The 16,172-nt window shown below is 42.9% G+C and overlaps 1 protein-coding gene across 1 annotated transcript in view; it reads left to right on the top strand.

Moving 5' to 3' along the window:
• The window catches only part of MYRFL (myelin regulatory factor like), a 104,053-nt gene that overhangs the window by 35,354 nt on the left and 52,527 nt on the right, over nucleotides 1-16,172 (top strand). Inside the window, exons 13-17 of the mRNA XM_066589303.1 lie at nucleotides 7,303-7,412; nucleotides 11,245-11,408; nucleotides 11,669-11,729; nucleotides 13,723-13,802; nucleotides 15,119-15,193. Coding sequence (XP_066445400.1) covers nucleotides 7,303-7,412; nucleotides 11,245-11,408; nucleotides 11,669-11,729; nucleotides 13,723-13,802; nucleotides 15,119-15,193 — 490 coding nt within the window. The remainder of the gene's footprint in view (nucleotides 1-7,302; nucleotides 7,413-11,244; nucleotides 11,409-11,668; nucleotides 11,730-13,722; nucleotides 13,803-15,118; nucleotides 15,194-16,172) is intronic.

Genomic DNA, 16,172 nt, shown 5'->3' on the forward strand with positions numbered 1-16,172 from the left:
CCTGCAGAAAATTCCAAACCAAAATCCGCATGTATAAGCATTGTAGTTGGGGGCCCGATTATAGATTTTGCATTGGGGCCCAGCAGCTACTATTTAAGCCTCTGATGGAAGAGAAAACAGATCTGAAACCAAATTTCAGGTTAAATGGAAAACATTTCTATTATGAATAGCTGAAAATAGTTATAAGGCAGTCTTGGTCAACCAGAATAGTACTAAACCAACAGAAAAAGGATTGACTATAAACAGCCCCCAGGAGACAAAGTCAAACATCTGAATTCATAAAGAACTCGGAACCCTATTACTGGACTCAACAAGACAGGAAATACAGATTCTAAATGGGAATGAGCATCTACAGTAGTTAACAGGTGTCATTAGTTTTGCTGCTAGCACTATGTAGGTTGCTGGAGCTGCGCCTGCCAGCACACATCCCTTGTAGCACTTTGTAAAGATAAAGCATTTGATTGATGGGCAACATGAAATTGTTCCAGATGTGTGTTTATAAGCGTGAAGACTATACTACAGATATGAACGCAGTGAATAACAAGCTACAAATTTAGAATGATTATTTAGCTGGTAACGTTTTGTGTAAATGTGCATCACTTTTACTGGTAGGCCGTTTACAATGAACATGCCATATATTTGCTGGCGCAAACGGGCTGTGACCAGAAAACTTCTGGTATGCAGTTGTGGGGCATAATTTATAATTCTGCTATGTAATGTAGCTTCTATGTAGTCCTCAAGCAGGAGTCTACATTCAGGAGGTTGTCTAAGACCCATAACTACTCTTTAAAGGGGTTTCCTAATGACTAGAGATGATGCTTGATGCTCGTTCGAGTATTAAAGTGCTCAAGATGCTCGTTACTCAAAACAAACACCACGCGGTACTCGAGTCAATTGCATTTCCTTCCCCGCATGTTTAGCCATTTTCTAGCCAATAAACATGCAGGGAAGGCATTACCACTTCCTGCTGTGATGTGCCAGCCCTCTGCCCGCCAACAACAGTGAGTGGCTGGGTCGATCAGATGACCGCTGAGTACTTAAACTGGTCCCGCCCATGGGACGGCTCAGTCGCATGCTGGCAGAGGTTAGGGAAAGTGCTGCTGCTTATACAGGGATAGTGTTAGCATAGGATTCTGTCTTCAAGAACCCCAACGGTCCTTCTTAGGGCTACTCCTCATCATGTGCATTATAGTTGTGGCTGGCTGGAAGCAGTAGTGCACCAATTTTTTTTAAGCATCTCGGGCTGTGCAGGCCATTTCAGGTATAGCGTTCTCAGTCTGCAGTGCATTAGGCAGAGTTTAGGGACAGAGCTGACTATATAGGGAAAGTTTTACAGTCGTGATCTTCTGTACAAGCACCCCAATGGTCCTTTTTAGGGCTACTTCTCACCGTGTGCATTATAGTTGTGGCTGGCTGGGAGCAGTAGTCCATCAATTTTTTTATTACGCATCTAGGCCCGTTCCCAGCCTTTCACTTATAGCGTTCTCAGTCTGCAATGCATTACACCGAGGTCTCACCGTGAAACAGAAATCTAATATTTCCTAGGCTACTGCAAATTATTTCAGCTATAGCATTTTCAGTCTGCAGTGCATTAGGCAGAGTTTAGGGACAGAGCTGCCTATATAGGGAAAGTTTTACAGTCGTGATCTTCTGTACAAGCACCCCAATGGTCCTTTCTAGGGATACTTCTCACCGTGTGCATTATAGTTGTGACTGGCTGGGAGCAGTAGTGCATCAATTTTTTTTATTACGCATCTTGGCCTGTTCCCAGCCTTTCACTTATAGCGTTCTCAGTCTGCAGTGCATAACACCGAGGTCTCACGATGAAACAGAAATCTAATATTTTCTAGGCCACTGCAAAGTATTTCAGCTCAGCCACTGTGCAGAGCGTCACACATTACCCTTTTCTTGAGGGGGGTTGAGATAGCCACAGTTACTAGCACTATCCACTGCCTTTAGAGTCTTCTCCCACTCCATACAGCCTCTCTTATCTACAAGTCTCTGTGAGCGGTAAATTACCCCTAGGTTTCAGCACAAGACAGCGAGTTAATTTTTTTAAGTCACAGCATAGAGCCTCCGCTATCTACAAGTCTGTGTGTGGGGGGAATTAGCCGCAGTTGTCAGTGCTGTCCAGTGGGGTAATTTAGTTGGGCCCTGCTCTCTCCTTAATTCGCCATGATGAGGAGTAGGGGTAAGGGTCGAGGACGTGGATGCGGGCGTCCAAGTGAGGGTGTTGGCACAGGCCGAGTTCCTGGGCGGGGTGAATCGCAGCCGGCTGCTGAGGGATTAGGAGAGAGGCAAGTTTCTGGGCTCCCCAGCTTCATATCACAATTTGCGGGTCCGCATGGTAGACCTTTATTACAAACAGAGCAGTGCGAGCAGGTCCTGTAGGGACTGGGAGGACTCCCCTTCCCCTCGATTTAGCTCCCCACTATCTATGAAAAGAAACACGACAACTGGCTGGCGTTTTATGTGGGTAGGCCACAGCTTTATTAACTTTCTCTTTTAACCAAACTTTGAAACTTTTCGTCTTCCATGCCGCTTAAAACTGCTTTGTAAACTTTAATATATAACCGCGAAAAACCAGGCGTAAGAAAGCCCCATGATGGGCCTGAACCGCCCTTCCATCCATTGCTGGCATGGAAAGAAATTTACCGCTAACCTCAAGCTGTGACAACTTCCATAACAGACTTAACCTCTGTGTCAAGGCCTATCTCACCTCCCCCTCGTCATACAGGGCGGGTGGGTGGGCGTCTTCTCACTTCTTCTCTCTTCTGAGCACTGAGCTCCTCCTCTTCCTCCCTCTCTCCTTCCTCCCACTGCATCACCCCTCCCTGGTCGCTTCCTTCCTCTTACTTAAATTACCCCGCCTCCCAGTCCCCCACAGCTTCGTTATACACTCTGCTGTTCCTTAGGATGGCAGAAAACGCGTCCAGCAATGTATCGACTACCCAGTCTTCTACGCAGTCCACTACTCCCGGCCTAGGGACTGCAACTCTGAATCCTCTGGCTGTTCCTCCTTCCTCCCAGCCTCCTAACTCCATGAAAATGACATATTCTGATCAGGCAGATTTCCAGGAACTGTTCTGGGGTCCCTGCCCTGAGTGGGAAAAGACGGTTCCTCTCTCACCTGAGGAGTTTGTCGTGACCGATGCCAAACCTTCGGAAAGTTCCCGGAGTCTGGGTGATGAGGCTGGGGACTTCCGGCAACTGTCTCAAGAGCTTTTTGTGGATCAGGATAATGAGACACAGTTTTCTGTCAGTGAGGTAGTAGTAAGGGCAGTAAGTCCGAGGGAGGAGCGCACAGAGGATTCGGAGGAAGAGATGCTGGACGATAAGGTGACTGACCCCACCTGGTTTGCTAAGCCTACTGAGGACAGAGCTTCAGAGGGGGTGGCAAGTGTAGCAGCAGGACAGGTTGGAAAAGGCAGTAATGGAGTGGACAGTATATGACAGTATATCGCTTGATAGCCAGACCACCCTCATGTCTATATTTCAGCGCGTTTTTGAGCTGAGGAAGAGGGAGAGGGAGGAGGACGATGAGGGGGAAGAGACTGCTGGGCACACTGCAGAGGGTACCCATGCTGCTTGCCTCTCATCTGTTCAGCGTGTATGGGCTGAAGAGAAGGATCCTGAAAGTCATCTTCCTAGTGAGTACAGCGTTGTGTTGCATACTGGGACCCTGGCACACATGGCTGACTTCATGTTAGGCTCCCTTTCCCGTGACCCTCACGTTAGACGCATTCTGGCCAACACGGATTACTGGGTGTACACACTTCTCGACCCATAGTATAAGGACAACCTTTTCACTCTCATTTTCGAAGAGGAAAGGGGTACGAGAGTGATGCAATACCACAGGGCCCTGGTGCAAAAAGTGATGCTAAAGTTCCCATCTGACAGCGGTAGTGGCAGAAGATGCAGTTCAGACGGCCAACTAGCAGGGGAGGTGCGGGGATCATGCAGCTTGTCAAGCGCAGGCAGGGGAACACTCTCCAAGGCCGTGTCGTGTCAGAGAGGGTGTTTAGTGCTGCTGGGGGGATCATCACGGATAAGCGTACCCGCCTGTCAACTGGCAGCGCCAACATGCTTACCCTCATAAAGATGAACAAAGGCTGGATTTCCCCAGACTTCTCTTCTCCACCGGTGGAAAGCAGCGGATCCTAAAGAATCTTTTCGCTGCAACAGGAGAAAAATGCATCCTCTATCCCCCCTAAAAAGGGGAGAATTAGCTTTGTGTATCCCTTTCGGATATTATTACTCCTCCTCCTCCTCCTAAAACAGCATGTCATCACGCTGAACTGCTAATTTCTATGCGGCCCAAAATACTCTGTTTAAAAGTTTTAAAACTTAAAACCAATTTTTGCAGAGGGCTGCCTCCAGGCTCAGTTACAAATAACCAATAACGAGCTGTATCTTTAAAAAATGTTTATGGGTTTCACCTGCCCTCGGCGTTCAGCAATTTTTCACGGGTACACTTGTACTCTTGGTACATCAATTTTTCAGGCCATTGCCAATACTGTTAGCAAACAAATTTTTCCGGGCTTCGCCTATACTCTTGGTAAACAACTTTTTACAGGTGTGAGCCTATATTATTGGTACACCAATGTTACTGGGGTCCGCCTATACTCTTGCTACAGAAATGTTACTGGGGTCCGCCTATACTATTGCTACAGTAATGTTACTGGGGTCTGCCTATACAGTTGCTACTGAAAGGTTTGAGGGGTTCACCTATACTCTTGCTACTGAAATGTTACAGGGGTTCGCCTATACCTCTGCTACAGAAATGTCACTGGGGTCCGCCTATACTCTTGCTACAGAAATGTTACTGGGGTCCGCCTATACAGTTGCTACTGAAAGGTTTGAGGGGTTCGCCTATACTTTTGCTACAGAAATGTTACTGGGGTCCGCCTACACTTTTGCTACAGAAATGTTACTGGGGTCTGCCTATACTCTTGCTACAGAAATGTTACAGGGGTTCGCCTATACTTTTGCTTCTGAAATGTTACAGCAGTCCACCTATACTCTTGCTACAGAAATGTTACTGGGGTCCACCTATACAGTTGCTACAGAAATGTTACTGAGGTCTGCCTATGCTGTGGGTGCACAAAGACTTCCCATTGCGGTGTTTTACCTGTCTGGCACAAATACACTGACTGACTAGGGCAGAAATGTGGGCCGAGGCCCTTGGCAGGGTGAAACTCTGCCATGTTTGGGCACTCTGTTTTCCTCATGTGTATTACCATTTTTCAGTTCCTTGAGCTTTCCTATGCTGTGGGTGCACAAAGACTTCCCATTGCGGTGTTTTACCTGTCTGGCACAAATACACTGACTGACTAGGGCAGAAATGTGGGCCGAGGCTGAGGTCCTTGGTGGGGTGAAACTCTGCCATGTTTGGGCACTCTGATTTCTTCCTGTGTAATACACATGGATTTCCCATTGCTATGTAACTCACGGCACCTTGGGTCACACAAGGTGGAGGCTGGGACCAAGCCTGACCCTGGGCCTGCTCACATGATTCCCACACAAAGTATTGCTGCATTCTGGAGATGTGTAGAAGTGCTGGCACCTGAGTCCCCTTTATGCCCACGTTTGCGGCTCCTGACAAATTTGTGACAGAGGGGGCATGAGATTGGAATTATGATCGTACGTTAATTTAATATCATCAATTGTCACCAGTATTGTGGGCTATCGCCCACACTTTCAAAGAGGGTCGCTGCCTGGCCCTGCCAACCCTCTGCAGTGTGTCTCCGGTTCCTCCTCATTGCAGATGCACTTATAAATCGACATGAGGGTGGTGCAGCTATGAAGTGAGCGTGTGGCATGAGGCCAGCTGAACGCTGCGCAGGGAAAATTTTGTGTGCGCTGTGGACGCAGGGTCGTGCAGGGGGTTGGACAGCAATGCCAGCATGTAACCCAGGAGAAGAGGCAGCGGTGTCACCCGCAGGCAGTGATTGTCCTTGGTTGCAGGTAGTGTGGTGCTTAACTAAGATGTGCCAGCACGTGTGCCTTGCTAATGACGGTTTGTCCGAAGTAAATTGTTAGGGGGGTGACGCCAGACTCTTGCCCCTATTTTGGCTTAATAGTTGGACCTGGTAGCTTCAGATGCAGCCATGCAGGCTGGCCCTGCCATTCCCTATTCGTTTCTGTGGTGTTTCCACGACTTTCTGATGTTTTCTGGTGTTTCACAAGTCATCACCTATGCGGAGCATTGGTTCCATACAAAAATGCTCCAGTCCCCCATTGACTTCAATGGGGTTCGTTACTCGAAACGAGCTCTCGAGCATTACGAAAAGTTCAACTCGAGCAACGAACACCCGAGCATTTTGGTGCTCGCTCATCTCTACTAATGACTTAAAATTGCCTCACAACCACTCTGTCCTTCCTGGTTGCTGCTGACCAGGACATGTGATTCCTGCACTGGCTTTAGTAGGTCACTGTTGTGGTTGTGATTGGCTGTAGTAGTCACATGTTCTGGTCAGCAGCAGCAAGGAAGGACAGAGTGGTTGTGAGGCAATTTTAACTCATGGAAAACCCCTTTCATACTCCAATACTCTATTTAAGTTACAGTAGGAACAATGAATATCTGTGTAACTCACTTACGCGCGGAACCGGACAGCTTCCATAGGCTTCAATAGAAGCCTGCGGGAGCCGTCCCCGCGGGAGACCCACACGAAAATGGAGCATGTCCTTTTTTTTTTCCGCACGCGGATCCGCACCTGACGGGAAAAATGACATCCACAGGTATTTAACTACCTGCAGATGTCCAATGCATCCCTATGGGGGCGCGGATCCGCGTGCGGGAGAAACACTGCGGATTTTAAGCCCGTGGACATGAGGCCTAAACCTCAAAGGCTCATGTATTTTGCACATGATATAAGCTGAACTTCAGTGATTTTGACAGCGGTGGCTCATGACCTTGCTCAAGATCAGTGAAGCAGCACACATTTGTTATACTAAGTGAATTACAAAATGATCATTGTCGCAATAAATAAAAAATTAAAGAGTAGTTGTAAGTCTAAAATAACCTATATAACCACCGCAGACTTCCTATAATGTTTTCTACGTGTAGCTATGGACATTTCAGAGGATCATAGAAGGTCTGTGGTAGTTAATGTAAGGACTCAATACAAAGTTAAATTAATTCTAAGTGGATCTTTTAATTCATATCTATGACCTGCCAGACCATTTAGTAGCCTAGCATATTTAACAACTCTGAGTAGTCCTAAGGATACAGAAATAACAGAATTTGAGTGTAGATGAGTGAGATTAAGAAGCAACAGATAACTCTTCTCTTTCTTACAGGTATAATAGCTCAAGAGGTGAGAAATGTTTTACCACATGCTGTTAAAGAAGCAGGCAATGTTACATGCGAAAATGGGGAGACAATAGAAAACTTTCTTATGGTAGATAAGGTAATTAAAGTTTAAATATTCATCAAGTAGACATAACATTAACATTCAGTTCTTGATGTAGATGTGTTGTGAGAAGGAAAAATGGGCAAGTGCTCGAAGAATCTACCTTACCATAACAATGTTACAGAACACGTACACCCCTCCAAATGTATAAATGTATCCCTAATGACAGTACTCGCTTTCAACAAGATAATGTGCCCTGCCATTCTACAAAAATTTCATCCAGAAAGTCAAATATAGTGGCAGCATCAATGGTGGATTTAAAATAAATACAGGCAACATTTCGACTGTAGAAAGCCTTTTTCAAGCCTGTGGAAAGTCTTTTTAGGCTTGAAAAAGACTTTCTACGGTCGAAACATTGCCTGTATTTTTACTATGGAGCAATAAAATTTGTTTTTATTTTAAATCCACCATTGATGCTGCCACTACAATTGACTTTCTGGATGACATTTGGGTACTAGAGGTTCATGGTCCCAGGAGTGGCTTGGCATGGGCAAGATACCTCTGCACGAAACGTGCACATTTTGGAGTGCTGCGGGACTTTTCTTTTGGAGATATTCTACAAAAATTTGCCAGGAATGCTTTAAGGAATATAGATTAGGCATACCATTTTCTTCAAGAAACTTTATTACCAATTCGATGTCAAAGAGCAGGAGGTTGGCTTGAGCTAAACAAATGACACTTGAGAAGTTCTACCTAATAGCCTTTCTTGTTAGGGCATGGTGGGAAGTAAAACAAGAAGGCAATTCTCCAGATAAAAGGAACATTTTTGAAAGTTTCACAAAATGACAGAACAGCAGCAACAAAATTTAGAAGAGCGCAAGATTTGTGATCCACAATATATGAGGGAATAGTGACTGTAATCCATAAATCTTGTTCAGAAATGCTAGTTGTAATTCATAGTGCTTTAGGGGGTAATAGCTATAATCCATGGAGTGAAAAAGGTTAAAGGGACTGTAAATGACAGAATTTGTTAAAGCAATGACTGTAATCCACAGGACTCGATAGATTGGAAAAATTGTAATCAACAGATTTGGTAGTCAAATTGCAGTCCACAGGGTTACAACAATATACTGTACAGTCCCACACCCTAATCTAGGCCTTTCTCACTACCGGGGAGCATTCCCACAATGTTTTTGGTACTTGTGGGCTATCAGCAATTTTTTAATTAATTTCACAAAGGTTTCACCACATGCATAAAAAAACACTACTTATTTTGTAAACTCTTTATTTCTCCAAAACATAAATATTTATAATATTATTCAGGTGTTATAAACGCAGCAACAGCCTGCAAGATACCTTCAAATGGTATATATTAAAAAAGGGGTGACAGATAACACACAAGTACCGTGTTTTTCACTATGCTGTGGGATTCGGTTTGGGGGTTATGTTAAAGGTGCAGAAAATAGCACTGCGGCGGAACCCCTAAACAGAACCATTTCATTAGTGAAACGAACATTACTTTGGTGTCTGTTCTACAAGGTTTTCATTTGTTTCTCTTAGGTTACTCTATACTCCAAATATATTGGGAAATGAACAGAAAGTGGTGCCTGTTTCACTACTGACAATGAATGGTTTTGTTAGTTTCCATTTAGAGGGTTCTGTCACAGTGCAATTTTTGGCACGTGTGACCTAATCCCACGATTTATAGTTTTGAATTAGCTCTGTTGCTGTTGTTGTCGTCATTGTCGTCGTCAAGCCAGTTAGTCCATCAGCTTTAGGCCTCATATCCATGGGGACAGATCTGCAGCGGGTCACCCCCACGCGTGATCCGTGCCCCATAGGGATGCATTGAACACCCGCAGGTATTTAAATACCTGCGGATGTCATTTTCCCTTGAGGTGCGGATTGCGTGTGCGGAAACCCCCCCCCGGCATGCTCCATTTTAGGGCGGGTCTCCCGCGGGGACGGCGCGGGAGGGCGGGAGAGCAGGAGTTCAAAAACAAAAAGAGTGCACGCCGCATGCGCGCGGTACGCTGCTGGTTTTCCAAGCACATCCGCCGGGCCGAAGAAAGAAGATCCGGCCACGACGGAGGGCAGATCCGCAGCGTCTGGACTGGTAAGTAATTCTTCTTTTTAGGCCTTATGTGCGCGGAAAAGGAGAGACCCGCTGTGGGATTCTGCATGAAGAATTCGCGGCAGGCCTGATTTTCCCCGTGGACATGAGGCCTTAAGGGGTTTTGTCATAAAAAAAAAAAAAATGCTATACTCTCCTATTCTTCCCCAGGCAGACTCCTTACTGCATCTTCTCCTCGCTGATCTTCTCCAGTACCTCCGGCTGGCTGGATTTTCCTCTCCTTGTTATGAAGCATGCATTCCTCGCATTCTTCTTCCGGAAGGTCAGGGAAGGTCACATCCCTGTGACATAGCTTTCACTGACTAGGAAGCAATGTTGAGCTATTGCAGAGACATTGGGCATGCGCAGTCTCCGCAATAGCTTGGCACTCCCTGCTAGGCTGTGAACAAGTGACATAGCGTATATTGCCGGGCAGGAAAAAGACTGCCTGTGAATGTACGCCTCATCACAGAAAGCAGAAGAATCAGCCAACTGAAGGTAAGGTGACAATCTCCCCGGGACTGCAGGGACAGGACAAGATCGGCGGGAAGGAGATGCGGTAAGTAGACTGTGGAGGAATAGGTGAGGATAGATTTTTTTTAAAATGACAGAGCCCCTTTAATGGAGGAGCTTGTTACCAAACCTGTACCGCAAGGTGAGGAAACGGTAAGTCTCACTACCAGCTACCCAACATTCTCTAAAAACTCAGGGCCAAACCGAGCATATAGCAACTTTCCCTGGGTGAATTATACAGTAGTACAGTATTTTTCAGAGATCCTTTAAGTTCTGTATTCTATGAATCAGCCTGGTTCTTCTTCTAGCACATCCCACAGATGCTTGGTCAGATTGTGATCAGGAGAGTTTGAATTCCTGTGGCAATGTGAATTGCTTTCTATGACCTCTATTTCATAAGAATTTCCTGTTCTTCGACTTATTTTGGTCTTTTATTCTGCCTGTTTAAATCATTTTTATTATTCATGTAATAAATATGGATTTAATTTTTTTGGGTAATTTGCAGTTCTTGCTTGGCATTCTTTATAGTGACTACATTATTCTTTCACGTAAAATGAAATGGAAATTCCATGAACGGATCCCCAGTCAATAGGAATGAATAAAATGGACCATAACAGATAGATCATCATGGATCCTATATGGAAACCATGTAGCTATTGTGAAGAGGGCTTAATAACAAGTAGATTTAGCACATCAACTTCCCTGTCTTTACAGTGTTGGTTACTAAATGATGCAACAAGTAGTTTTAGGGTCCGTTTACACCAATGATTTATCGCATGAATGAACGAATGACGTCAGAGTTTGCTTGGGCAGCCTGTTTATACAGGCAGATGCGTAGTTGGCTCGTTCAGTCATTCACATTCGCTGTATAAGTGAACAAGAATGACTGAACGATCGATATTTAAACCAAATGATAGTGAAACAGCCATCAATGCCTGCATAAAATGAATGATGAAAGAAAAGCAAACAAGTTATCGTTTATCATTCGATTGTTGGCTGTGTTTACACTGAATGATTATTGTTCACTTTCCCTCATTTGACTGACTTTTTGAACAATCCATGTAAAAGGGCCTTTAAATTAGATTAGTTTAGGTTAGATCTCCCAGCCTTGTTGGCAATAGTAATAGCATTAGAAGAGGCAAAAATACATCATCCATGTCTATATCTATCTCTGAGTTGCTTACAGGGTCAGAAAAGAACAGACCTGCAGATCACTATAGACAGAAAAGTATCTGTCATTCACTCTTATCTCATGTCTGCTAGGACCAGATCTTTATGGAAAATGTGGGTGCTGTAAAGCAGCTCTGTAAACTGACAAATAACCTTGAAATGAGGATCGAGGAGCTTGAAATGTGGAACCAGAAGCTTGCCAAATTAAAACGAATAAGCAGCTTAAAACAAACCACCAGTGAAAGGTCTCCATCAAGGTTAGAGAACGTGCACTTAATTCTTACAATGGAATCATACATGGATTATTCTATTACTACTAAAAATGATTGAAAACAATGTTGGCTGCAGCAATATTCAAAATGTAGGAATGTAATACATACTGTGGTATTTAATTACTAGCCGACAGAGAATGTAACATACACAATGTCTAGCAGAGTGTGCCGCTGTGAGTATTACTGCCTGTGTTGTGATTCATAGTGTAACTTGTATGATTTCTAAGTATTGCTTTGTATTGCAGATTCAGCAGGATCAGCCATATCCCTCTGCAAAAGAAAGCAGCTCCAATAAAAGCAAAACAGGTTAATGGAAGAAAAGAGGAAGACCTTCATGTAAATTATACAAAAAGGGGTGATTATTAGTCCTTGGCTAAAGGTCCTTTACACGCAAAGATAATCTTTCAAAGGATAATCTTTCATTAATGGCCATTAACAGTTCATCATCTTCATTTGCATGTAAAAGGACCTTTAGCAGTTGTTTGCAGAGCCCAGCATGTGTTTAACACACGCCCAGCTGTGCAAACAGCTGTCAGCTCATTATATTGTTCTCTCATGGCTAGTGTAAACCTACCATGGGGAAAACATCTTGCAGTCTATTGAAAGGTGAGCGAAATACATTCAAATGGAATGTCTTTGCTCAGTCTTTCAGCTGCTGAATGATAGATTTTTAGTGAAATGAAATCCATTGTTCAAATGAAAAGTGCACGATGGCCGCGTTTACATATAATGATTATCGCTCATTTTCGGCCATTTTGATGAATTTTGAGCGATAATTGTTGGGTGTAAAAAGGCCTTTAAAATATTGAATAATATTGTAGACTGTGGTGACCATATAAACATTAGACATTAAACACTGAGGCTATGCTAATGACACCTGAAAGGTCATGGAAGCTTTGCTCATGTAACAGTGAAACCGAAGTTAATTTCTTTTTATACTGGTCTAAAACCAATACCAGACCTACAGCCCCTGGCAAAAATTATGGAATTGGAATAACTAGAAAATGGTCATTTAGGTTTTTTTTACTTAGTAGAATGCGTAAAACATCTGGGTGAACACCTCCTAGGCGTGGCGAGTCCATACACCACAGCTCATTAATTTTAATATGCTACCCAAATCCTCGATTTATTTTGCTTGATCTTAAATGAAAAGAAAAACACTCCATAGTACAGAGGGGCAGAGGATATAGGGATACCTATTTAGAGGATGATATGGTTCCTGATGGGGTTTGTGTGCTAGCACAAGACCAAAATTAGCCTGTCACTCAGCAGCAGCCTCTATCAGGCATGAAGGGAACGAGGTGCACTCACAGGACCAAAGATTGTCAGGATTGAAAGGATTCTTTGATTGCCCACAATATGGCAACAAGTTAGAAAGAATTCTTTTACTGTAGATCCAGTAGGCACAGACTGGCGATTTTAGACTCCGCATATTAAGTAAGTTACATTTTAAAGAGTTTGTGCACCTCCTGTAGTCTTCACCTTGTCACTTAACTGAATTTATTCTAATTATATATCTCTATGAGCAATGCAAAAATTTTGTACTGACCTATGTACATGCCTACTAATGTGATGTGAACCTGCTATGTGCATGCATATCCAACATAAACCGTGTATGCCGGCTTTTTGCATAGTAACCATCCATCTCATACGGCCCTTCTTTAGTCATTTTTGTGTTTTTTTGCAAATTCCTGTGTTTCTACCTGATAACAATGACAAGTTAGATATGAGTCAACCACTGGGTTGAGCACCAAAACCTGCAACATGCAAGCTGTAGTCTGGGCTATGTACAAACTCATATAAAGGGTTTCTTATTTGCTGGAATAGTTTATGCACATTTCAACCATATAATCTTATAGGGGCCATGCACTTTAGTTGTTGGCTGAAAGTTATTTTGTCTGACAGCTATTACTCCAGACCCTCTATACACATGGATGCTTGGCTTGGCTGAGTATGCATGTGTCCACAATAGGGAAAGGTGAGTAAGCCGTTACCAGGCACTTCTGTCTGCAGCTTATCTCCCTTAAGAACAAAGGATCACATCATCCGCTCCTTTCATGTAGGAATGATCTCCTGTTCTTGGAATTGGTTGGTGACCCAGTGATCAGCCCCCCACTGATCATAAAGTTATTTCCTATCCTGTACATGATATAACTTTATATCTTGGTACAATCCCTTAAGTGTTCAATTGTTTTATGACTCTCAAAAACACCAATCTGACTTTCTGATTGCAGTTACTGTAAACTGCAGCCTTAAAGCGTTGTACTTAACAATAATACATTCTTTCTTCTATTTCCAGGTTCCAATCAAACAGCAGCAATGTTCTAAAAGGATTTTTCAAATGACTGTAATTGCTTTGATTGCCGTTATGGCACTTTGGTAAATAAATTAAAATATTTTAATAACTGCTCCGTACTTTATCAATAGGTTATACATCATTAAGGGATGTTATCTACAGGATCTGCCATAAATGTATGATGGGTTGAGCCTTACCTCTGGGACCATGCATATAGTAAGAATGAGGGTCCAGACTTAAAGGAATTTTCTGGACAAAAAACTATTGATGACCTATCAATACCTAATCACCAGGGACCCTTTACATATTCACTCCCATTGAAATCAATGGTATCTGAAGCTGATTATCACACTTCTGGCATTTCCACCTTAGATACCAGGGATGAGCCTGGAAGTGCAATAGCCGCTTCATCCCCCATTGATTTTAGAGGGGGTGAAGCCAACTAGGCCCCTTCTGATTCCATCTTCTATGATATATGTCTAGCTCACTGCACCGACAGCTGGGCCAGGTTATAGGTGATTGCCAGAGATTCTGTGCAGCGGGTCCACAGCAATTAATTGTTGATGACCTATCCTGAGGGTAGGTCCTCAATGGTTTTTGCCTGGAAAACTACTTTAATGTAATTTTAGCTTGATCAGCTATCCAAAGATTTGAATGGAGAAAGTCCCACATATGCACAGTCGCCTCTGCAACTCGATGCAATGGCTGAGAGCCATCTTGTATGGTGGCACAGTGTATGTGTGGTTTTTGTTTTTTTTAAGTCTTTGCGTAAAGTTATGTTTATAAAGCAAGTAAAATATAAAGAGATCTGCTGACAGATGCTCTAATCTATGGATCAAATGTGCATAGTGCTAACACAAGAGTGTTATACATATCCTGTTTCCCTGAAAATAAGACATACCCTGAAAATAAGACATAGCATGATTTTCCAGAATTTTTGAGGGTGCAAAATGATTTTTCAGGCTTTTTGAGGATGCTTGAAATATAAGCCCTACTCCAAAATTAAGCCCTGCTAACAGTTAATTTAAAAAGTCAATTTAAATAGTGTCCAGGCAGCTATACATGTAAAAAAGTTAAATCTTTTTGAACAAAAATTAATATAAGACACTGTCTTATTTTCGGGGAAACACGGTACTTATACTTGCCACGAAAATTACACAGCGGTTAGTTTTTGTACAGAACTTTTATGCAGGCACATGGGACAAATATATCAGGTTACTTGCTTTAGATATTTTTGGTAAACTTGCATAATAAGCAAACTTTACTGTTTCTTGGTTGGGATAAGTTTGAAGGTCATTCTTACTCTCCTAAATGAAAATGTCTTATCTCTGTGTTTCCAATGTGTGGGTCATGCATTTTACTAAGGCTATGAGTATAAATCCTGTCCTATGTCTTTTAGTGCTCTGACCATGTCCACATTGTATATCCTCTATGTCCAAGAAGAAGCCATTGAGCGAGAACAACCACCGACACAGTAAGCTACTTAACTCTGTGTAGATAACAGATGTACATGTTGTACCCGTTATTAAAATAAGATGTCTAGATCAGTAATTACTGTAGATGGTGAACTCTGTAAGGAGAATTTATGTGTTTATCAAAGAGAAGACCCTCCCAGATTTCGTATAGAAGTCTGGACCCAGGAGAAATACATATCACACCAGCCTGTGCGGTATCAGATGATTTCTAATTTATTCTAAGGTGTATGCAGTTTATATACCATAAATTACATCACAGGAAAAGTATATACCTCCAAGATTAATAAGAATACATGATAGGCTGAAACTTAAATGATTAACATAAGTTACACCTTCTAAGGTGTTACTATAACATACAATGAAATCGTTATGAATTCAGTGAAAAGGAATGCAGGGGGGGGGAGGGGGTCTGAGAGACTGTCTTATCTCCTGTCTGTCTGTCCCAGTACCATGCACAGCTATAGAAAGCTTTTGTTTAACCCCTTCGCTATTTATACTAGCATCATGCTATATCCTTCTAGTCTACAATGCAGTAAACGAACAATTAACTGATACATTGATCTACAATTTTCTTAACACACTCCATACAGCTAGAATTGTAGTGGTGGACAGCAGAATAAGCTCATCATATATGACCACCACCACCCGAATTTTATGTGTCTCTAACAACTGATCAGAAAGTCTGAACCTTGAAATAAATTAAATCCGTCACTTACATACATACAACTAATGGACACTAAGAAGCTGTTTGTTTGCCTGATCCTCAGCCTTTGTGAATATGCTTGCAATGAGCTGAGAAATGAGCAAACACTCATCAGACGATCACATCTTTAACGCGATATAAAAATGTTAGCTCATTGGCAGCACATCTCCCAATATAAACAGGGGGATGTGCTGCCTATAGTTGCAACATGTAAATGGCAGTAATGAGTACTGATTGACACGCCTTTGTTAAAAGGGCAAATTGTGTAAATTGTT

This window comes from Eleutherodactylus coqui, chromosome 2 (assembly GCF_035609145.1).
Source record: "Eleutherodactylus coqui strain aEleCoq1 chromosome 2, aEleCoq1.hap1, whole genome shotgun sequence".
In the NCBI taxonomy this organism is placed as follows: Eukaryota; Metazoa; Chordata; class Amphibia; order Anura; family Eleutherodactylidae; genus Eleutherodactylus; species Eleutherodactylus coqui.